Source organism: Gavia stellata, chromosome 20 (genome assembly GCF_030936135.1).
Source record: "Gavia stellata isolate bGavSte3 chromosome 20, bGavSte3.hap2, whole genome shotgun sequence".
Lineage (NCBI taxonomy): Eukaryota > Metazoa > Chordata > Aves > Gaviiformes > Gaviidae > Gavia > Gavia stellata.
The window spans coordinates 1,831,081-1,854,890 of NC_082613.1; the positions used below are offsets into that span (position 1 = coordinate 1,831,081).

Consider the following 23,810-nt stretch of genomic DNA (forward strand, 5'->3'; position numbering starts at 1 on the left):
CGTGCCTTCCTTCGGCAGCTTTGCCCCTCCATCGAAGCGGGCGAAGAGATTAAAAACGAAAACAAGGCGCTCAGCAAAACCCGCTGCAGGCTGAAGACATTAAAGCTGGGAGGCAGCTCAGGCACTCGTGCCGCTTCGTCAGCCCCGCGCTCGATGCCAAACCACAGCCGCTCGAGATAGAGGAGCCGGCCCCGGCAGCTGCTCCCATCCCCCTGTGAGATAAAGGCCCCGATAGAAAACGGCGCGGGGCGGCTGGTGCCGATGCTGCCGCGCTCTTCCTGCTGCCAGCCGCACCGCACCGGCGCGTGGGCTGCCCCCGGCTGCATCCTTCCCCTGCTCCCTTCCTCCGTCCTCCCATCCCGCAGCTCTCCAGGGCCGGGTCCCTCCTGCACCACCCGAATTCCCTGGGAGCTGCCTTTGGGCTGCACCCGCCCTGCGCAGGAGCATCGCGTCCTTGCGGGACCACAGCTGCTTCGCTCCTGGGGCGAGATGGGCCCTGCGCTGCCCGCGGGGTCGGGACGTGGGTACCGCTGTGCCGCTTCCCCGGGGAATGGCAGGCTCGGCACAGCGCAGGGCTGCTGCCCGGCCAGGGCAAGCTTCTGCTCTCGCTGGGCTGGGGGCGGCCAAAGCATCTCCCAAACCTGCCCCAACAGCAGCGGGAAAAGCCCCACGTGCAGGGCTGCCCGCTCGCCCGCAATTCCTGCGCTGCCTGCGGCGCTCGGCAGAGCCGGACTCGCATTCAAATACGAGAGCAGCTGCCCAGAGCTTGGGGCGACGGAAAACATACCAGGAGGGCTGGATGGAGGCTCAAAAACTGGGTGGGGAAGGAAGGATCCATCCCGAAACATCACTTGGGGTCTTGTGGTCTGGCCGGGAAGGTCGGGGTCGGTGTCGGAGCGAGGGGAGCGGGTAGGGCTGGGAGCACCCCTCCTTGTCCCGGGGGACAGCAGGCTCCCCCCTCCTCTCCGCCGGCTGGGAGCCCACTCAGGGCCGGGCTCCCCGTCACGCTGCGAGGGGCCGGTGCTGCAGGGTGCTGTTCCCACAAGGGGGAGCGAGCAGGAGCCCAGCGCACGCTGCATGGTGCTGCACGCTGCACCGCACGCTGCGCTGCACGGTGCTGCGCTGCACGGTGCTGCACACTGTACGGTCTGGCGCAGCGCTGCACGCCGTGCTGGACGCCGTACAGTGCTGCGCTCTGTAGGGTGTTGCACGGTGCTGCATGATGTATTGCACACTGCATGGTGTTGCATGGTGCTGCATGATGTATTGCACACTGCATGGTGTTGCATGCTGTACGGTGCTGCGCTATGAGGATCCCCACCCCATATGGCTCTGCACGCTGTACGGCAGCACGCAGCATACGGCTCTGCACCCAAACCAGCTCCACACCCATACAGCTCTGCACACCATGTGGCTCCGGACCCCATACAGTCCCATACCCCCTGCAGCTTCACAGCCCATATGGCCCTCTACCCCATATGGCCCTGTACCCCCTGCAGCTCTGTACCCCACGAGTGGGCAGCCAGGCAGCTCAGGAGAGACGGGCAGCGCAGGGAAGGCCCCGGCTCCCTCTGCAACACCTCTGGGCACCACAGCCCAGCCTGGAGCCAGCCCCGTTGCCGGCGAGGGCGTCCGGGTACCACGGGAAAATCTCCCAGGGACGGGGCGCCGGGATGCCACCCTGCAGAGCCACCCTGCCCGGGAAGGGGGTCAGCCTGGTGGCACCAGAGCCCTTGTGCAACGGGCAGGCGACGCTTGCGGGAGTTGCACAACACCGAAGCTGCTGGAGCCACCAGCTCAGCGCTTCGGCCGGCGTTAACGATTAAACCGGAGCGGGGGGCAGCCAGCGGAGCCACCACCCGGGCCCCGCTGCGACAGAGCCCGGGCTGGTTGTCGTAACACCCTGGGCAGGAGAGGGGTCCTGTCCGCCACCGGTGCTGTGGGGCTCGGTCATTAACTCCTCCGGGGCCGTGCTAACAAGGGCCATGGGGCCAGAGCCCACCGGGGCCGGGACAGAGCTGCGGGCCAGGGACGAAGGCTGCTCTGGCCGCACTCCTCCTCCCATGCTCCTCACCGCAGCCCCGCCAGCCGCGAGGCGTGCTCCCGGTCCCCAATGCCCGGCAGCCCTGACTCAGCCGGGGCAGGTTTGGGGACCCGCGGGTGCCCCGGTTCCCGGGGGGGACACTGCCCTTTGCCTGGCTGCCCCCCGCTTTCTGCGGCGTCCCAGGGGAACCTCGCGGGTGGCCGTGCTGGGGTGACACGCGGTCTCTTGGCCGGGCAGGTGGGGGCTTTCCCGGTTTGCTGGGTTTTTTTCACGCTTACGAAAGCGCCTGGCCCTGGGCACGGCGCAGGGCGGAGGTGTCACCTCCAGCCACCGCCAAGGGCAGGGGACAAGGGGTGGCCAAGCACCCCGGGACTCCTGCCCCTCCGCCACGCTGGGGACTTCGCCCCCCAGGCAGGGGGTCCCCGAGACGCTGGCTCCAGCACCCCCATGGTGCAGGAAACACCCGTGTCGGCCAGCCCAGGGCTGCCGGGGGGATGGCCGGGGGGGACAGCCGGGGGGGACAGACAGGGGCCACCAGCCAGGACAGCCACACGGACTCTGTCCTGGCCTTCAGGCTGCAGGGTGGAAAATCAAACAGCAGCAGGGCTCAAGCGGCCCCACGCCGGCGCCCAGCGCTCACGGCCCCACAGGTTTTGGGGCAGGCGAGGAGCAGAGCATGGGTGGGCGCCAGCCAGGGCACCCCAAGCACCCCAGGTCCCCCATGCACCAAGGGCACCCCATGCAACTTGGGCACTCTGTGCACCCCATGCACCACAGGTACCCCATGCACCCAGGCACCCCACGCACCCAGGCACCCCATGAACCCAGGGCACCCCATGCACCGGGGCACCCCATGCACCCATGTACCCCATGCACCCCATGCACCCAGGGCACCCTATGCACCTGGGCACCCCATGCACCCAGGTACCCCGTGAACCCAGGGCACCCCATGCACCCCATGCACCCCGGTACCCCATGAACTGAGGGCACCCCATGCACCCAGGCACCCCATGCACCTGCGTACCCCATGAACCCCATGCACCTCATGAACCCAGGGCACCCCATGCACCCAGGCACCCCATGCACCCAGGGCACCCCATGCACCCAGGTACGCCATGCACCCCATGAACCCAGGCACCCCATGCACCTGGGTACCCCATGAACCCCATGCACCTCATGAACCCAGGGCACCCCATGCACCCAGGCACCCCATGCACCCCGGTACCCCATGCACCCCATGCACCCAGGGCACCCCACGCACCGGGGCACCCCACACCCAGCCCTGCCGTTCTGGGTGGCTTTCGGCAGCATTTCCTGGTGGCGGGCAGGACTGACCCCACCCGTGTGGGACCGGGGCCCCCTTTCCCGCTGGGAACAGCTCTCGCACCCCAAAACTGCAGACACTGCCCCCCAGCAGAAGGACACTGTAACTTTGGGGGGGGCCCTATAGCTGATGGGGGAGCCCTACAACTTTAGGGGGAGCCCTATAACTTCCAGCGGGTCTAAAACTTCAGGGGGAACTTTGGGGGCACCCCTGGCACTTTTGGGGTGTATAACTTTGTGGGGAGCTGTGCAGCTTCTGGAGAACCCCTATAACTTATCGAAAGCCCTATAATTTATGGGGGGGGGGCATAACTTTTGGGGGAACCCCGCAGGTTGCACGGCGGGAAGTTTCGACCCTGTAACTTTGAAGGAGCCGTCGGAGTTTGGCGGGGTCCTCCAAGCTGGCGGAAGCCCCCCGCTTTCGGGGGGAACCCTTAATTCCGCCCTATAATAATCAAATCAGCACTTTTGGGGGACACCCTACAACTTTCGGGGCCCCCCCCTGACTTTGGCGGGGGGGGGGGGGCGACTTTACGGGGGCCGCCCGCCAGTCCCCGAGTCCCAAAACTAACGGGGGGACCCCGAAACATCGGGTTAAGGGGCGGTGGATGGGGGGGGCGGGTGGTTTTTGGGGGGCCCCGCGGGCAGCGCGCGGGGCGGCGGGAGGGCGGGGCGCGCGAAGATGGCCGCTGCCGGCGGGGGCGTGTCGCGGCGGGGGCGTGTCCCGACGGGGGGGCGTGTCGCGGCGCGTAAAGTGGCAGCGCGACGGAACCAATAGAAAGCGTGGAAAGCGGCGGCCGCGTTCCAACCCGGGCGAGTTGACCAATGGCGGGGGGCGTGGGGGGCGTGGCCTGGCCGGCGCCGACACCGGGCCGCGCGCGGCGGAGCGCGCTCCCCCGCCGGGCCCGGCCGCGGCCGCCGCCGCCGCCGCCGCTTCCCGCATGGAGCCCCCGCGCCCGCCCACGGTGCTGCTGGCCGCCGCCCGCCGCCGCCGCCGCGATCCTCCGCCGCCTCCTCCTCCCGAACCCGGCGGCGGCGGCGGCGCCGGCGGCGGCACCGCCCCGAAGGTACCGGGGGCGGCGGCGGCGGCGACCGGGGGGGAGGGCGGGGGGAGCCGGGGGAGGGGGGGGGGCGGTGACAGCTGACAGCGGCCCGCCCGAAACTTTCCCCGCCGCTAAAATGGCGCCGCTCGGGGACAAACTTCGGGGGGGGGGGCGGTGGCGGCGGGGCGCGGGGGGGGGGGGGTTCCCCCCCCCCCGCGCCCCGCCGCCACCGCCCCCCCCCCCGGTGGGATCTGCTGGGAACTGGCGCTTCTCCCCCGGGGGATCGGGTCCCGGTAGATCCCAGGGGAGGGGGATCCATCCCGGCGTTGCTGGGGGGGGCGGAGGTAGGGAGATCCCGGCTGGATCCCCGGTGCAAAGCCGGCGGGGCCGGGATCCCACTGGATCCCCGTGGGGGGGATCCACTCGCTGGGCTCCCTTCCCGTGCTCCCAGCTCGCCCCGGGGATCGGCTCCGTCCCCGGGCCGGCGGAGCAGCCCGCTGGGGTGATCCCGGTTGGATCCCAGCCCTGGGGGATCCGCTCGGGATCTGCCCGGAGAGGGATCTGCCCGGAGAGGGATCCGCTCGGGATGTGCCCGGAGAGGGATCTGCCCGGAGAGGGATCCGCTCGGGATGTGCCCAGAGAGGGATCTGCCCGGAGAGGGATCCACTCGGGATGTGCCCAGAGAGGGATCTGCCCGGAGAGGGATCCGCTCGGGATGTGCCCAGAGAGGGATCTGCCCGGAGAGGGATCCGCTCGGGATCTGCCTGGAGAGGGATCTGCTCAGGATCTGCCCGGAGAGGGATCTGCTCAGGATCTGCCCGGAGAGGGATCAGCTCGGGATGTGCCCGGAGAGGGATCTGCCTGGAGAGGGATCCGCTCGGGATGTGCCCGGAGAGGGATCCGCTCAGGATCTGCCCGGAGAGGGATCCACTCGCGATCTGCCCGGAGAGGGATCTGCTCAGCCGACCCATGGGTGCTGCTGGCTCGGGGCAGCCCCCTCTGCCCCCCACCCTGCGGAGCTGTGGGGGGATCCCTGCTGGATCCCAGCTCTGCCCCAGCGGATCTGCTTGGGATCCGCTGGAAAGGGATCTGCTGAGTGCCAACGCGCGGGCGGGCAGCACTGCTGTCCCGGAGCAGCCCAGTCTGCTTCTGCAGAGCTCAGGGGGATCCCTGCGGGATCCCAGCCCAGCTCTGGGGGATCTGCTTGTGATCCGCCCAGAGAGGGATCTGCTCGGTGCTGCCATGCCGCCAGAGGACGGCGATCTCTGGGAGCAGACCCCATCTGCTCCCCGCTCTGCAGAGCTCCGGGGGGATCCCTGCTGGAGCCCAGCCCTTTGGGATCTTCCAGGAATCTGCCCCGGAGGGATCCGCTTGGTGCTGACACGGCTGTCTAGAAGCAGCCCTGAGGAGCGCACCGGGTCGGCTCCTTCCTTCGCACGGCTCGGGGGAGATCCCTGCTGGATCCCAGCCCTGGGCGATCCGCCCCGGCGCAGCTTGTAGAGGGATCCACCCGGTCGCCAAACTTGGCCAGCGAGTGCTGCCGTCCCGGGCCAGCCCCCGCGGGAAGGGCTGCTCCCCGCTTCTCGGGGGATCACCCGAGATCAGCCCCAGGGAGATCACCCGGGATCCGCCTGGAGTGGGATCCACTTGGTGCCGGCGCTCAGCCAGCGGGTGCTGCTGTCTCTGACTGGCAGGGCCAAGCCTGCTCTGCAGAGCTCTGTGGGGATCCCCGCTGGATCCCGGGTGATCTGCTCAGAGGGGGATCCGCTCGGTGCTGTCACGTGGCACGTGGGTGCTGCCACCTCGGAGCCGCCCTGCGGGAGGGTGTCGGGTCTTCTCCCGGCTCTGCGGAGATCCCTGCTGGATCCCCACCGCGGCCCCGGGGATCTGCCTGGGGAGGGATCCACTGGCTGCTGAGGCTCAGCCGGCGGGTGACAGCGCTGGGAGCAGCCTCGCAGGAGGGTGCTGGCTGCTCTCGCCTCTGCGGAGTGCCAGGGAAATCCCGGCTGGATCCCAGCTGCATCCCGCTGGGATCCACCTGGGATCTACTCCAGAGGGTCCCACCGAGCGGCCGGCCGGGTCCCGCTGCAGCCATGCCTGCAGGCGCCGATCCCGCTCCCCTGCGCCGCCTCCCCTCCCCGCCGAGGTCAGGGGGGATCCCCGCGGGATCCGGTGCTCAGGGGATCCCCTCGCTGACGACCGCCGCCGTCTCTCCCACAGGCTCCTCTCCCCTGCGGCGGCCGGGGGCTGCCGGTGGGTGCCGAGGGCTGGCTGCCGCGCCTGGGGGAGCCGCTGCCGCGCCGGGAGCCGGCCAGCCGGGAAGCGATGCTGCGGATGCTGGACGCCGGGCTGGAGCGATGCCTGGCGCTGCATTCGGCGTACATCCCCGTGCCCCGGCACAGGTAGGACCACGACGGCAGCAGGATGGGCAACGGTGGCGGCGACCAACCTGCCGGCACCGGCTTCACCGCGGGAAGCCGGGATTTTTTTCCGCTGGCTGCAAGAGGAGGACTTTGGCCGCTCGTCCGCAGCGCCGGGGTCTCTGGCTGTGACCGGCCGTCCTGTGTACGGCAGCGCCGAGGGCTCTGCCACGCCACGGCCCCGCCGGGTGATGAAGCAAGATGCCACATAGGAGCCCTCGAGCGGTTGCGGTGCTCAGCGCCGGCGAGGCAAAGCCGCGCTGAGACCTCAAAGCCTCGCCGGCACTGAGCACCGCAACCGCTCGAGGGTTCGGAGAGCCTTGCTGCTCCCCAGCGCCGTATTTATCCGTCCCCGTGGCACGAGAGGTTTGCAAAATGGCTTCTGTCGCTCCTGACCTCTCGCTTTTTTTTTTTTTTAATTTAATTTTTTTATAGCGTTTGGGTTTTTTTTTTTTGTTTTGTTTTCCACTTCAGGAAGTTGTTTGGCCCCAGCTGAGCAAACCCCGCGTTTCTCGGCACTCGCGGCAGGATGCAGGTGCCGGTACCCTCCGGCGCGGCGCTGCCCGCGGATGCGTAGGGTTCCCCCCCGGAGCGGTAAACAGCGGCGTTTTTGGCCGGCTGCCTGTACTGCTGCCTGCGCCGCTGCCTGCACTGCTGCCCAGCGGGGTTTCCAGTCCGGCTGCTGGGATGATGCCCGGGTCAGCCCGGCAGCTCAGGGTGCTGCAGGAGCACCCATGGGTGCCTTTGCACAGGATGATGCCCCCAGCACAGTGTGGCCACCGTGACCGTGGGCCACCAAGTCGCCCATCCCCCTCGCCACGAGTGACCCCTGGGGTGGGTGCAGACCCGAGCGCCGTGGGTAGGGGGTCCCGGCACCTCGGTGGGTGATGGAGAGGGATGAAGGGTCCCACGGGGAAGGGGGGGGGCTCGTGGATCCTCACCGCAGCCCCCGCTTCGCTCTCGCTGGCAGGAAGCTCTCGGGCAAGGCGGGCATCGACGAGGTGATGGCAGCCACGGTGCTCACCAGCCTCTCCACCAGCCCGCTGGTGCTCGGTCACCCGCCGGCCACCCCTGCCCCAGGTAAGAGCGTGCCCCTGTCACCCCCCCACCATCCCTGGACACGTGTCCCATGGCGGGACCTGACCTTCCTCCTCCTCCTCCTCCTCAGAGCCCGGCGGTGAGGTCTGGAAGGAGGCGCCCACCATGTCCTCCAGCTGCAGCAGCAGCAGCAACACCAGCGGGGACTGGAGCTGGGACCCCCCCAGCGACCGCTCCACCCCCTCCACCCCGTCGCCCCCACTCTCCAGCCACGTCCCCAGCACCTTCCTGCCCGCCCCGCTGCCGGACGAGGGCCCCGACGAGCCCGACGGCACCCACTTCGTCTTCGGAGAGCCTGTCCCGCGGAAGAGGAAGGTGGGATGATGGTGGGGATGAGGTTGGGGATGGGGATGAGGTTGGGGATGGGGAAAACGGGGACGACAGTGGGGCTGGAAAAGAAGCTGGGGATAGGGTTGACAATGGGGATGGAGATGGGGATGGGAATGACGATGGGGATGGGGATAGGGATGACGATGGGGATGGGGGTGACGATGGGGATGGGGGTGACGATGGAGATGGGGATGACAATGGAGATGGGGATGGGAATGACGATGGGGATGGGGGTGACAATGACGATGGGGATGGGGGTGGGGGTGGCAATGGGGATGGGGATGATGATGGAGATGGGGATGACGATGGAGATGGAGATGGGGATGACAATGGAGATGGGGATGGGACTCATGATGGGATTGACGTTGGGGACGGGGAGGGGGCTGCCAGCCTGACACCCCTCTCCTGCAGAACTCCACCAAGGTGATGTTCAAGTGCTTGTGGAAGAGCTGCGGCAAAGTCCTCAGCAGCTCCTCAGGGATGCAGAAGCACATCCGAACCATGCACCTTGGGTAAGCGTGTGGGGTCCCCCCGGACACCCCCGATTCCCCCGGTGCCCCCTCTGTGGTCCTGCTGTGGGGGGAGGGAGCCGCCCCAGCCAGACCCTGCTCTCCCCGCAGCCGGAAAGCTGACCTCGAGCAGAGCGACGGCGAGGAGGACTTCTACTACACGGAGCTGGACGTGGACGTGGACTCGCTGACGGATGGGCTCTCCAGCCTGACGCCCGTCTCGCCCACCTCCTCGGTGCCGCCCGCCTTCCCCGGCCCCGAGGCGCAGGGTCCGGCGCTGCCGATCCCCGACCTGGCACTGGCCTCCCCCCGCAGCCCCCCGGCCCCCCCCGGCCTCTGCCACGTCCACACCGACCACGCGTACCAGGTGAGGAGGGGACGGGGATGGAGGGGCTGCCGCCCCGCTCCCCGCATCACCGCCACCCTCCGGCCCCCACAGCCGCTCGGTGCCGGAGTCGCAGCCGAGCTCTGACACGGGGTCTCGTCCTCTCTCGGTAGGGCTGCCCGACCCCCCCGCGGCCACCGGTGCCCCCCACCGCGCCCGTCCCGCCGCCGCCCAAGCCGCCTGCCGTCCCCAGGTGAGCCCTCACCGTCCGCGCCCCATCCCCGTCCCCTCGTGTCCGTGTCCTCCCCGCCGTGACGTGTCCCCTCTGTCCGCAGGAGGCCGCGGGGGGAGGCCAAGAAGTGCCGCAAGGTGTACGGCATGGAGAACCGGGAGATGTGGTGCACGGCGTGCCGCTGGAAGAAGGCCTGCCAGCGCTTCCTCGACTGACGCCGGTGCCGCCGGTGCCGCCACCGCGGCGGCGCTCCCTCCTTCTTGCACATTTTGCACTCGAGGTGCCTTCGCGCCCCCCACCCCACCCCACCCCGCCGCCCCGGGGCCCCCCCGGACTCAGGGAACGGCCCCCCGAAAGCTTTATGCACACAGCCCCCCCCCCCCGCCACGGAGCTCGACCCCCCCTTTTTTTCCTTCGAAAATAAGCTATATCTGCCGCCCCCCACCCCTTGCCGGCACCATGGCGGGGGCTGGCGGGGGGCGGCCGGCTGCTCCTGGCCCCCCTCCCCGTGCCGGAGCGGGGACCCCCCCGGGGCCGGGGGCTGCCCACCGCTCTAATAAGCTGTGCCTGCGGCCGGCGGGGGCTCGGAAAAGGGGGTGTCCGTTCCTGCCCCCCCACCTGCTCCCGGGGGGCCCCCCAGTGCCCAGGGCAGAGGCGGGCGCCTGCCCCCCCCTTACCCCCCCAGGGGGTTTTTACTCTTTGTATCGTCGTTTCTCTCTCTTCTTTTCGTCTGGGGGAGCAGCCGCTCCCCCCGGGGCGATGCTCCGGGAAGTGCCTGCAGGAATGCGCCCATTTGCACTAAGCCAAACTGCACAAACAGGTGGTTTTGTTTTGTTTTGGTTTTTTTTTTCCTTTTTTTTTTTCCTTCACATGTTTTTATTTTTTAAATAAAATATATGAAAATTTGTATTTTTAAATACTCCCTCCCGGGGCACGGGAGCGCACTTAGCCACGGCGCTGCGGCAGCGTGAGGCCTCCAGCCCCGGGGGGGTTTTAAGGGGCTTTATTCCCTTCAAAGCCCTTTCCCCCCGCCCAGACCCCTTTTTCTCCCCAAACCCTTTCTCCCCGCTCATCCCGGCTCAGGCCCGGGGGTGGCCAGGCCACGCCGCCCCCCTCCTCTCCCTGCACCCCTCCCTGTGCACGGGCGGGTGGGACAGGGACAGGGGACAAGGATGGGTGCATGGCACTGCCACCCTACCCGGCCCCACAGCCGGGGCTGCGCCAGGGCAGGTCCCCCCCCGCCTCGCAGGAGGGTTCCCTTCGCAGCAGGGACCCCCCTCGCAGGGGGGCACACCGCTTCGGCCCCATGGGCCGGGACGGTGCTGTGCCGGGCTGAGCCCCCGCTTGTCCCCGACGCGGCGCCGGCGGGGATGTGATGTGTCAGATCCAGAAGAAAAAAAAAAAATAAATATTTGGATTCTTTTTTTTTTTTTTTTTAATTATTACCGTTCTTTCCTTACTTCTAAGGCTGCAGGGTGGGCAGCGCCAGACCCGGTGCTGTCACCCCCCACCTGCGCCCCGCAGCCCCCCGGGACGGCATCACCCCGTCCATCCTCCCCGGGGCTCTGCAAAAGGGATTATTTTAATTTCAAATAAAGCCCTAAAAATAAGGAAGTTGCCTTACACAGCAGGGCGGGGGGAAGAGCCACAGGCCCCTGTTTGGGACAGGCATGGGAAAGGGAAAGGCAAAGGCAGCGTCCCCCCAGCCTGGGGGCGAGCCGGGCTCCGGGGGGGATTTGGGGGAGTGGGGACCCCACAGCAGCCCCATCTCAGCGCCCAGGAGCGCGGGGTGGGGGGCACAGCCCTGCAGCAGCACAGGCACCGTCATCACCCCACCCCTAGGAGAAGAAAAAATAATATATTAAAAAAAAACCCAAGACAAAATTATAGCAGCAATTTCCCAATTTATTGAAACTGATTGATTTTTGCAAGTATGTCTAAGCTAAATCCCATCACATAGTAATTATAATCAAGGGGCAGAGGCACGCCTCCGGCATGCCCCGGCAGACGAGAAACCGGGAGATCAACTAGAAAATAAGGTCATATTTACCTGAACTACATTTACAGAAAATCAGTACAACACAGCCATGTTCTCCCACTGACTTCTGGTTGCTAAAATCTCCTCAACCTCCCGAAAATATTAAACACATCTTCAATACAAACACAGGTTTATAATAATTAATATAAAGTCAGTATAATATAGAATATTCCCAGCAAAAAAAATAATCAACAATCTTCAAACACTGTCCTTTTGTTTGTTTAGCTTTATTTTTGTAGACAGGTTTAAAGCACGTTGAAAAATAAATATATATGAAAGCATACACACAGCACTCTTACTATGCAGAACTAAAAAAAAAAAAGGCATAAATTCAAAACACAATATAGAATCTAAAAAGTAAAAAGAACCATTAAGTATGGCTTTCTTAGGAGTTGCACATGTCACAGAATGAGCTAAAATAAGATTATCTTTCATAATATTGCAAAAAATTCCAGTTTTTGCATTCTTTTCATGGAGTTTCTTTCCTAAAGGGCGATGTGCAAAACGGGAAGCGTGGAGGCGGGGGGTGCCGGGGGGGCTCAGCCCCAGCGGGAACGGGGACCCCCCGGGGGGCACGAAGCGGGCCCCCATCCAGGTCATCGATCCCAACACGCACGTGCCAAACCCCACAGCACCGCGGCTTTCGCTTCGGAGAAGCGGAGTATTTAAAGGCATGAGTCGAGAGAAGGAACAAAACGGGACCTAATGCTAGAGCGGGTTTCCTTTCGTACGAAAAATACTCCTTTTGTAGTCCAAAACACTGATTTTTGAATAATAAAAAAAAAAGGACAGTCGGTTTGCAAACCTTCATTGGACACGTCCCCCTCTCGCCTCCCCACAGTCGCTCTGGAGCTGCGAGGCTTCAGGGCGACCTTACAACATAAAAATCCCAAATTACTCAGGTTTGTAAGTAAAATTTTGGGGAAAATTGGCAGAAGGCCATGCAAGAACCTCATTTGTCTTCACTGTTCGAGATATCCTGCAAACGCAATACCAGCCCAAGGACCACCTTGTGCGTGAGTCGGTGTATTCCTCGGGGACTTTTTCTGGAGGACCAGGGCAGGACGATGCCGTCTGCGCCCTGTTCCGCGCGAGATGGTCGCAAAGCACGGCTTGAAATGCTCTCTGTACTCCTGGCACACGTTCATAATTAAAAAAAAAAAAAAAAAAAATGAGGATCATAAATTCAGGGAGGAACATTTACATATGAACACTTAAAAAAAAAATCAGTCGCAAGTTGTTGAGACCAAGTGTATCAACTTTTTACCTATAAGGGAGTTATTTTTTCGAAACTAAATCTGTATATATATACACACACATATATATATTTAGAAAAAATTAAAAAAGGGAACCTCAGTGAAGTATACAAAGCCCTGAAGGGAAATACAAAGACAAGATGCTAGAGGTTGCTCGAGCTAGCGTTGGATAGAACAGGCAGAATTATTGGGTTTTTGTTCAAATCTCAAAGAGCAGAAGTTTGCATAGGCAGTAGATCCGAGAGGAGCCCGAGAGGTCCGGTCGCGCGGAGCAACCCATGAAGTTTTATAAAGTTTCAGCATTAAAAAAACCCCAAATTCCTTTTTCGAACCCAAGCCTCACGAAGCGGCCGCCGGAGCACGGAAGTCGAAAGACTAATTCCTGCATTTCCAAATCTGCACACCTCCATCAAAACAAAGCACTTAAAATATACATCAGGTGTTAGAAGGGTTTTATTTGGTATATATAATGTATATTAGTAATATAGAAGCATGTGCTTGATTATAATGGTAACATTGTGAAAGTTAGCTTTTACGTGGATTTTCCATTTTTCTCGCCTTTTTTTGATTTATTTTTTGCATCCTCGGCTCAAAGAGCTTCAGAGCGGCACTACTAGGAAACACTTCTGCAAGCCACTGGCTTACTGCCCCCCCTTTAAAAAAAAAAAGGAAAGAAAAGAAAGAAAACAGGTATTTCTAAAGGAATTGCAAAGTAAAGCTAAGCACCCCATAACTCCGATGACAAAAATCGAGTCACCGCAGGGCGAGGGCAGGGAGGAGCGAGGAAGAGGAGGGCTCGGAGCAACATCTCCCACTCCTCCTCGGAAGCTACGACAGCGGGTGCACGCAGCGGCATCGGAGTAGATGGGCGAGACGGAATGTCACAGAAACCGAGGGGTTTTGAACGGTTTGGGTTTTAAAATTCTTTTAAATAGATTTTTTACATATAAAAAGCAAAGCTACAGATATCTTTTAAGTACTGTATGTATTTGTCTACATGTAACAGGTGAGGCTGCAAGTTCAGGACCTCAGACACCCCCTACCCCCCCTCCATATTTACAGGATAAGTGACAATAAATACAGAGCCCGCGCTCCGAGAGGCAAAAGTCAGGGTAAGGAAACAGCAACCTCGCCCCGGGACCCCCACAACCGCTGGGGAAAAAGTATACAAAGGTCCAATCGTAAAATACTGGGTTCGTTTACGGCTTTGTAAATACCGTAGGAGGGCTTTACAAGAAGCTAAAATGCAAAATGAGATTTTTTACAGTTAATAAAAACGTTTCTGCATGACCCTACCGCTCTATTCTTTAAGTATTTAAAGAAGAGGGTTATGCATTCTCACTGGCTAAAAGCAACAAGTCCCGCTAAAATTTTCCGTCCTAAGGAGCAGCAGCAGCAGACGGTGCTCGCGTGGCCTCGCTGAGCCGAACAGCGGATTTTAGGAAAGACCCGTGTTTCCAAATCACTGATGTGCACCAAAGCGGAAAGACCAGGAGCCTGGGAGCTGCTGGAGGCTCCCCGTGAAGGCGATCCTCAGCGTGAACCGGATGAGAGAGAAGGCGGCGAATGTTCGCAAGGAACTGAGGAGCAGAGAGAGGAATCGAACGCCATAAACCCAGGATGCGACTTAAATCGGGGAATGAATAAAGAACCGGCTACCGCAGGTGCCGGGATCAAGGCTCCCACCGCGCTCCACCGAACCCTGGCACCGAGTGGCTTAAATCCTTCAAGATTATTTGCCTTACTGGGGTTTATTGTACAATATACTTTTTATTTCCTTTGCTGGGTGGAACCACGCTTTTCGTTAAAGACCACCAGACCTGCAAGAACGCTCTCCACCCCGCAGGGATTGCCTGTCCCACCACGGGAGGAAAATAGCACCTTTAGTCATTTGGCTTTCTGCTAACGGGTTGTCTGTTGTGACAGGTTTCAAGATACCATCACCACAGACGTCGTATAAAATTGCTCCACGGCAAGGAAAGAGTGAGGTCTTCAGCTTTTTTTTTTTTAACTATTATTTAAAAAAGCACCAGAAGCAAAGAGGTGAAGGGTAAAACAAGCTCTTCTCGGGAACAGGACACTTCCAACGCACTTTGTTGCTGTTGTCATTTAGGTGTAGCTGGAAGAAGGCAACAGTGGCCGATATGAACAAGGAGAATCCAACTACCTGGAGCAGCCCCACAGAGTCTGTTAGGAGACGCTGGGAGAGAAACCTGGTTCTTATTTAAAAAAAAAAAAAAGTTTATTTGAAAATTTACATGGAACCAGCGCAGCTAAAGCTGAAGGTTTTTGTCATGAATTAAGTAGGTGTTTTGCCTACTGGTGGTGAATGAAAATTTTGAGATTGGCAAGGAAGAACAACGTACCCAGGTGAAATCCTGGCCCCACCAAAGTCTGCGGATGGGAGCAGCAAGATTTCCACCCAGCTGGGATCTCCTCCCCTTGGCTTCTCACACTTCCCAGTTCATCCTGAGCTTTGCTAAATGCCTCGGCTTTGCTATGGTTTGCATATATTTACGAAAAAGGCAGCTGAGCAAAGGGAGAAAAGTGAAGATATCTGCGGAGAAGAATGCCAGGTAGAGAATTACCTGTGTCCTTTATAGCAAAGGGTGCTTCTGGAAGCACCAACACGCGTTTCAGCGACCACAGATAACCAAGGCTGGAAGACGGGACGTGGGTAAGACGCCAGTAGGTCCAAGAAACATCACAATCTTTCTTTCTTTGATGGTGATTCTTTTGGAAGCTAAGAATCTAAGAAAAGAATTCGTAAGGCTGTAATCTGACTTGCCTTTTGATCTATTTGGCTCCATAAAAAATAATAAAAACTCTCTTTAAATAACTTTGCAAAAGGCCTGTATCATCAAGGGAAGCTCTCCAACACATACATCGATTTCCCTTCACAACGTTAGCTTGTAATTCCACTGCTGCTGGGATTTTAGCACACAGACAAGGTGTTAAAACAAACAACCGCCACCAAAAAAAAAAAAACCTGCTTCGGACACAAAACTCTCCCCGGTGTTCAGGGTGGGAAGGGTACGAGGACTCCTGCTTCGCCCAGCCTCCCCATCGCGCAGCGCTCGCATCTGCAGAAACTCTACCTCACTCGCATGCAACCTGGCTGGCTCAGCCGGAGGGGCGGCCGCGGTCGGGGTTGTTCTTGAAGGGAGAAGGGGGAAGGCGAAGTCAGTCATGTCGCAGGAAGCGACATTGCTAAGACAGTATCCGAGTGGAACAGAGAAGGACTTGTTTAGAAAACACAAGAGTTATTTTGCACACATGGACGACAACAAGGCTACTTAGTTTTTCCAACATACTCCTTCCTCCCCCACCCTCCCTCCCCCTACAAACAACAGAGTGAAACAAAAACCAAAAAAATCCCTAAGAAATCCAGGTAAAATCCTTGTCGTTCTCCCCAGAGTGGTCCTGCTCCTGCGGAGAGTCGACATCTTTGTCATCATCTAAAATCACATCATCTTGTGACATTCCCACATCATCCTTCCACTTGATGTCATCATCGTCTCCCATCTCCTCGTCTCCTTCCACTTTGATGTCATCCGGGTCTTCCATGTACTGGCCCTCCCCGGGGTAGCACTCGTCCGGAGACCCTTCTCCCCCGTTGTGGTCCAGGTGACCGGCTATGCCTCGACCAGAGCAATCGGCACAAACTCCGTGGCGGCGAGAGCCGTGCTTAATCCCCACGCTGGCCGCAGACATGAACACTCGGTTGCACACTTTGCAGACATATTTTTTATCTTTGCTGTGGACCTGGAAAAGGAGAACGATGAGAAAAGTTAATGCCAATGGAGACGGATCAAGAGCTGCAGGGAAGGACACGCTCCCCTCTGTCCTTCTGCAAAGGCAAAACCACCACAGCCCATGACTGCAACCCGAGATTGTCACGGGCTTTCATCGTGAACTCAAACCCACCGTGGTTAATTCAACCCTGTAATGCTGTCATACAATGGAAAATCCCTCTGAGGCCGCCTTTTGATCATCAAACTAGTCGTTTTGAAAGGAACTTCTACCACTTAATTTTTTTCTCCCCTTTTCTTTTTGTTTTTCTGAGGTGCAATAGTTGCATTGCACCACCACCACGAGGAAAATCTTAAAAAGAAGGAAAAACCCACCAGCCCCAGGCACTGTTTCTCTGCAGACGGGAGCAGAACAAGCCATGATCAAACCAGTGTTAGCACCATGTTAGTTTAGCGGTTTCTCTCCTCATCCCACTGCCGCCAAGAACCAAAAGAGAAGGAGCACCGTTAACGCATCCTGTGTCTCTCAAAAAATGCAGCTGAATGCACTTCTAACCGTATTTCTGACTACTTTGGTGGCTGAGAAATGATTTGTCACAAATGTTTCTGTTCTATAAATCATGCTGCATTTTACGTCCGAGAATAACAGGCATATAGAGCTATCACACTTACAGAATAAGCGGTAACTGGGAAAATGCTCTGCAGGATACCAGAAATCACTTCAAGGCTCAAACTTCACTACGCAATGAGCAAAATTACCTACTCTGAGAAGCACAAAAACACCTCAAAGGCGAAATCTGTCGCTGGCTACCTTTGCCAAGAGTGGAAGGCAAGAACCTTGCTCAAAACGCTCACCTGCTCCTCTCCCAAAGGGAACGGCCAACCAGTGCAGCGAGAACTCCCAAATTCCACCATGAGGAGCCTCATCTGGTACTTTCATTTTTTATTTTTATATATATATATATAAAAAAAATACATATATATATAAAATACATATATATATACACACATTTTATTTATATATGGAGTAGTTCAGTCGGAAGGGACCTACAACAATCACCTAGTCCAACTGCCTGACTACTTCAGGGCTGACCAATTTATATTATACATACTTTCTTTTTTATAGATATTATTTTTTTATATATTAACACCACACCAGGACAGCCCAGGAGCTGGCCTTGGCCAGTGCCCTGTCGCTGGCACTGATCAGCAGGAGACACTTTGGGAAGCGGTGCCGAAGCAGAGAAGGATCCACCCGGTACAACGCTATTCAGTGACCTGTGATTTGGGGTCGTCCCGAGCAAGCCGTTTGGTGCAGACACTCAGCTACCAGAGCCCCTGGGCTCGTATCGCCAGTGCCTAATCCTTTCTGTAACTCATTTATTCTTTTCATGCTCACAACGGCCTGTAGGAAAGGTTTTGCTGGTTAAACACGCCTTGCAGGGAAAAGTCCTTCCTTTTATTTTAAACCAGCTGCCCAGCGAGACCGGTTCCCCGCTCCTACAGCATCACCTGCTCTCACAACCAAATTCTCCATAACCCTGCGCTCACTGCTCGCCCGGAATACCCAGCCGAGCTAAAGGTATTTGGGAAGAGGACAAATTGACCCTTCTTACCCCCTCAGCCCTCACTACCGCAGGACACTCGCTCAGGCTTTGTATTGCACCGGCCCCAACTGCGTTCAAAGCCTGCGAGCTCTTCTGATGTGCTCTGGCTTCGGGTTATCCCTGCTCTGAGCTAGTCCCCGCGATGTATTCTTCAACTGCATCAAGCAAAGTCATTGTATTTTATTTTTTTAAACTACATGTAAGCTTTTTTAAAAAGCAGTTGGACAGGGCTGGTCAGAGTCATACAACAGGATCTATAGGTATCACTCATTTTTAACTGTTAGAAGAATGATTTTCAGGCATCAAAAGCTGCATAGGATTGCAGAAGGTGGTCGAGGGTGCAGAGTAAGGGCTAAAAGAGCCATACAAAAAAGCAATTATAAAACAGGTACTAAAACGATGCGTAATTGAAGTATCTGTTAAAAAACTGATCACCTCTCTCCCTCTTTTCCAACACTGACAGTTCAGTCAGCATATTTGAAGTGAACCATATTACTGGATGCAGCTGAGCAGAAATTAATCTTCTTTCCCTTATCGCCAAATTAGCAGGTATTAAACGCAGAAATGGCATTTGGCCCTCCGTATCTGAAAATGCCGTTAGAAAGACCGTATTCTAACTGACTAAATACCAATATTCCAAGGGAGAGAGGGGAAAACGTCGTGTTGTAAATTTCTGAAAAAAAATTTTTAAAAAAGGGAAAGTTCTCAGAAATAAAATGACAGAGGCAACCAGCTGGCATGACAAGGTGTTCCCTGCTGCAGAACGAGTAACAGAACTCGGAGTCGGTGCACTTGCAGCAGGACTAAGCTCACCGCTTGGATCTGCCTCCAGAACACCAGAACCCCAGCGCCCCGAGGAAATAACGAAGGGACATCTCGGGGAGCAGGCAGTCCCCCGAGCAGATGGCTGGGCACTCATCCCAGTGGGCACACGGGCACGGAAGGCAGCGGTAGTGGATGGAGGGGTTTTGGACACCATAGCAGCTCGGCGTGTCGGCCCCCGATCATCCCGGTGCAAGGGGCCGGGGCTAACCGCCGGCCCAGCGCGGGCAGCACCGCCGTTTGGCAAGCTGCGCCGCGCCGCCGGCATCTGCTGCAAGCGGACAACCGGCTGAGCGGGCAGCAGCTCTTCCCAGGAAGAGGCACACGCTTTCGCAACAGCAGCAGGGATGGAGCAAGCTGCATAGGTGGTGCAATGCCTGCAATAATAGTCAAGTTCGCCATGGATTTTCAAAAATAAAACATAAAAAAAAAAAATTAAAAAAGCTACTGTGAGGAAACAGAAACTCTGTACTCGAACAAAACCACGCCTTCTCATTGAAATTTATCATGCCAGTTTTAAGCAGTTTGCAGTCACTTGCGATGCTGCGACGGAGCAGGTAAGAACGTTCAGTATATATAGAGCCATATGGAGACAAGGCACTTCGAACTAGAACCAAGAAACTTTTGGTTAAGTTTTTTTTAAGCTGAAAACCTTGAGGCTATTACAGGGGTAGCGCTTCCTTCTGGACACAGCCTGCTCCCTGCAACGGGGCGAGAAACCTCAGTTTACACTCCGCCACCAGACCGAAGTATCACTTGAGAGGCAAAGATTTTAGAAAGAAAATCTTGTTTTACTTTAATATTCCAATTCAAAGAAAACAAGCGTTTCTATTTAATTTAAATTTTATATAAAAGACTATAAAAATACGCTTTTTTTATTTGAGCTAAACAAACTAAAATAGTCCCTTTTGTCTTTGGTTATCAGTTGAGGAACTGAGAGAAACAAGGTTTTTGGTGTGTTAAACCTACTTCCTTTTCCGACATGGTATTTTTATAACACGTATTTTTATTTAACGCATACCAGCATTCAGCTTTACAGATTTACCTGAGAGTTGACAATTAAGCCCCAAAACATCACCCGCACCAGAAATAAGATGACAAGACAAGCAAAGCGTACAGATCCAGCAGTTAATCTTGCCATAAGCACTTCAGGCAGCCTGCACGACCGCTTTTGTAAATGAAGATCACGGTGTCATTTGCATATAAGAAAATACCCCTTTTCATAGCTTCATTTCAAGAGAAACTTCAGATAAATAATGAAACTGGAATTTTTCTGGGGCCTTCCTTGCAACAGTACCAAAAAACCCCCCAAATCACTGTCCATTTTTCTTTAGTGCATCCATTCCAAGATGCCTCGGAGTCATTTATGGCTCTTTGGAAATGAAAACAAATCGGTATTGCCAGTGTTACTTTTTTTCAGGAATTGGCACTAAACATTTGTAATCCAGCTGGTATTTTCTAAACTAGCTTCATTCCTGACATAAAAGAAGTCATACAGAGATTCACACAGACATACATCCTCTCCTGCACGTGTTCACAAAGAGCTGATTTCATCTCCCTGTCTCTATAATGGAACTTGAACTTCAGACTCAACAGAACCAAGTCACTCACCGAGAATGATTCCAGCAGCAAAAACCCGAGAACTAAAATTAATTTGCAGATTACCTCGGTTTCACTCCTGGAGGGTATAATCCATTTTCCTGCCTTCCCCACGGTATGTAAAGATATGCTGATTCTCGTTAGTATAGAAATTTATAGAGCAAGAAAAAGAATTCCAAGTTTTGTTACCCTTCAACCAAGTTGCATTACTTCTATTAAACTGCCTCTGAAGGAAGGTATGCAAGGGGATGCACGTGCTTGCAGGACTGGGACGAGGGAGTTAAAGTTCTTTGTGGCTTGTTGAGAATTACAGCCAGGAAAACATCAACTAGTCTAAGCACACCTCCTCCAGTAAGTTATTTTTTACATTCAAAATTTCATGGATCATAAAATATGATATATATAGATAATATAAATGACATATATAGATAATATAAATATGGAAAAAGTTATTTAAATTACCTCCACAAATCAATTCTTGGTCACTGAAACTGTCAAGACTCTTGTGATTTTTTTTTTTTAAATATCTCACTGTATTAGAACCCCACAGAATCATTAAGGCTGGAAAAGACCTGTCAGATCATCGAGTCCAACCACCACCCCAACCCCACCATGCCCACTAAACCATGTCCCGCAGTGCCACGTCCACATGTTCCTTGAACACCTCCAGGGATGGTGACTCCACCACCTCCCTGGGCAGCCTCTTCCAGTGCTTCACCACTCTCTCCATAAAGAAATTTTTCCTAATGTCCAGCCTGAACCTCCCCTGGCGCAACTTGAGGCCATTTCTTCTTGTCCTATCACTTGTCACTTGGGAGAAGAGGCCAACACCCACCTCACCACAACCCCCTTTCAGGCAGTTGCAGAGAGCGATGAGGTCTCCCCTCAGCCTCCTCTTCTCCAGACTGAACAACCCCAGTTCCTTCAGCCGCTCCCAGCTACCATCCCCAGTATTTAAAAAAAAATTCAAGTTTTCTCTTCAAGCTTAATTAGAGGGGCACCAGAACTCACTGGCATGCATTACTGAGATAATTACATAGAAACTATTTGCTCTTCCACAATATCACCTCTACACCAAGCTTTGAGAAACCACTTTAGGATGACAAATTAATTCTCCCCTAGAAAAAAACCCACAAAAACAAATCAAAGTTTGGCTTAAATGTTGTTTCTGAAGAAGTTGTGAAAAGCCCGACAATGGCACCAGACAGCCACCTCGACAGTTTTGAGCAGCCGTCTTTAATAAGGCGTAACATTATTTTCGATAACCAAGCATTGCCAGACCAGAGTAGCTTTGCCTCGAATTCGTCTTGCCAAGTGACATATTTTAAAGCTTTCTGCACCAAGTCATTCAACCTATTTAAAAAAAAAAAAAAAATTCCTTTTCCATCCTGAAGACAGCATGAGCTATTCTGCCTCCCGTCCCTGACGCCCGGGCCCTCCCGGGCAGTCACGGTTGCATGGGAAGGAGAAGGCTGCGCTGGAGAGCGAGGCTGGGTCTGCGAGGCTGGCTCAGCCCGGGCAGTGCCGACTGCTTCGAGGTGCAACTTGGGACCCTCCGGCTGAGCTCCGGATGAACAGGCAGCAAAACACGGGGCCTTGGAAAGGTGGGGAAAAAAAGACACCGGAGAAGCCTTCAGAGGAGCTCCGGAGGGGAAAACAAAATACAAACCTAAACCAGATGAAGCTCCTGTTATCGTTAACCTGAACAAATGGGCTCCGTTTCCACCCAACGCCTTGCCCTCTTACCAAGGTGTGCCGCTTCATGTGCTCCCGACGGGTGAACTTCTTCCCACAGATCTCACAGGGATAGGGTCTTTCTCCCGTGTGGGATCGCATGTGTCTCTTCAGGATGCACTGATGCATGGCTGAAAAACTGCAGTACGGGCACTTGAATTTCTTCCTGATGACTGTGAACTCGTTGACTGTAAGAGAGCAAGCAAAACAGGCAGATTACTTTCAAATGTCTCAAAACGGTCAGTCTTCTCATTTATTATTTCACTATTAAATTAGTTCACTGTGAAATCACACTCTCTCGCTTCTTTAACCACCTACAATTTTTTTTAATCCTTATACTATATCATTGCACTTGTATTATTAAAGCTAACAACTTCAAGCCCCTTCATCAGAGCTTTTGAACAAGCCAGTACACAAGCATTTAGCAAGTCTGTAACACACATTGCCTAACTAAATGGCACATAAAGAGGGCTGACAATCTGCGATAATTCTGATTTATTATAATGGATGATCCTAGATATCAATATCTAAAATTCTAACACGATTATTTGTGGAAGAAGTAGCTAGCCGCGAACAGAAGACCACAAATGTAACACCCCAACAGTGCCATGCGCTTTAGTTTTATTTATGGGGCGATGCATGAATATCGTCACGCGCTCCAGGAGTATTTCCATGAAGCTGCAGAGACTAAGGATTACCCAGAAGAAACAGGACAGTTACAACACACTCTACATTATCCAACTCGCACCTAGTATTACCATCACGGCATGGATACAGAAACACGAAGGGACGCATAATGTTGAATTACAGCATGATCCTCGCAAGCCTCCTCACAAGACAACTGTATATAGCCCTTGATGGACTTTTTTCCTGTCGCCCCTGATCGTGTTGGGCTGAACTAGAAAAGGGATGAATTCTCTGAAGCCATTCTGACACTGTTGATTCTTTTCTTCTTGTCACCTCCTTAGAAGCGCACTGAAAGCAGACCCAGGGGACGCGTACAGTATCGACAGCCCCAGGGTCTAATTTGCCAGAAGAATGCACATGGCAGCTGCCTTGGTATTTCCTCCTCCAAACAAAGTGAAAGTGCAGCATGCAAAACACAGCAGGTGAAAACAGAATATTTGCTACTCCCTGAAGACATCCACCCACTACAAACATGGAAGCGACTGTCCACATGGATAGGACTTTAAATCTCCACCTTCTAATAATTCTCGTGCTCTCCATTAGTACGTTAATTTTCACCCACTTTTCTCCTAATTATTGCCATTTCTCAAAGCAATATATTGTTGACATAACGACGAGGGAAAAAAAGAAAGCAAGTTCTAGTTAATCACCTTAAGCACGCGATCGTGTATATAAATGGCTCTCGGTAAATGAAAACAGACTATGTAGGAGAGCTAAGGGAATAAGGGAAATACCAGACCTGCTGTACAGCTTCTAACATACCAAGTACTTTGCAATATTTTTAGATGCTTATTATGTTATCTTCCACAAATGCCCTACTAGCTGAACGTAGGCTGCATGCTCTCAGTACACCACAGACAATACCCTGGGAGTTACACTGCACGCTGAAAAATAGCTACTTAAAAATGGCCTTTTTTAAGAAAGTCCATAGGTCCATGTACTCGGTGTTGTTTACTTTCATCCCAAATTTGTGGGCTTCTTTTTCCTTCTG

At 55.6% G+C, this 23,810-nt stretch overlaps 2 protein-coding genes across 2 annotated transcripts in view; one reads left to right on the forward strand and one right to left on the reverse strand.

Moving 5' to 3' along the window:
* Positions 1 to 4,049: 4,049 nt before the first annotated feature.
* Positions 4,050 to 9,539, forward strand: SLC2A4RG (SLC2A4 regulator). The gene is made up of 8 exons (XM_059827402.1): positions 4,050 to 4,142; positions 6,631 to 6,812; positions 7,801 to 7,910; positions 7,999 to 8,243; positions 8,670 to 8,770; positions 8,879 to 9,134; positions 9,266 to 9,345; positions 9,428 to 9,539. The coding sequence occupies exons 1-8, from the start codon at positions 4,050 to 4,052 to the stop codon at positions 9,537 to 9,539; spliced, it is 1,179 nt and encodes a 392-aa protein (XP_059683385.1).
* A 6,457-nt stretch (positions 9,540 to 15,996) lies between these two features.
* Positions 15,997 to 23,810, reverse strand: part of ZBTB46 (zinc finger and BTB domain containing 46) — a 55,323-nt gene continuing 47,509 nt past the window's right edge. The window contains exons 6-7 of the mRNA XM_059827207.1: positions 22,145 to 22,320; positions 15,997 to 16,383 (exon numbers count right to left, since the gene is read on the reverse strand). Of these exons, the coding sequence (XP_059683190.1) occupies positions 15,997 to 16,383; positions 22,145 to 22,320 (563 nt within the window). The remainder of the gene's footprint in view (positions 16,384 to 22,144; positions 22,321 to 23,810) is intronic.

What these genes read in the sequence shown, in the direction of transcription:
- SLC2A4RG (XM_059827402.1), top strand. Translation starts at nt 4,050, where the DNA reads ATGGCCGCTGCCGGCGGGGGCGTGTCGCGGCGGGGGCGTGTCCCGACG. An exon ending in ATCCCCGTGCCCCGGCACAG is followed by an intron (nt 6,813 to 7,800) that starts GTAGGACCACGA and finishes TCTCGCTGGCAG; the next exon opens with GAAGCTCTCGGGCAAGGCGG. An exon ending in GCCGGCCACCCCTGCCCCAG is followed by an intron (nt 7,911 to 7,998) that starts GTAAGAGCGTGC and finishes CCTCCTCCTCAG; the next exon opens with AGCCCGGCGGTGAGGTCTGG.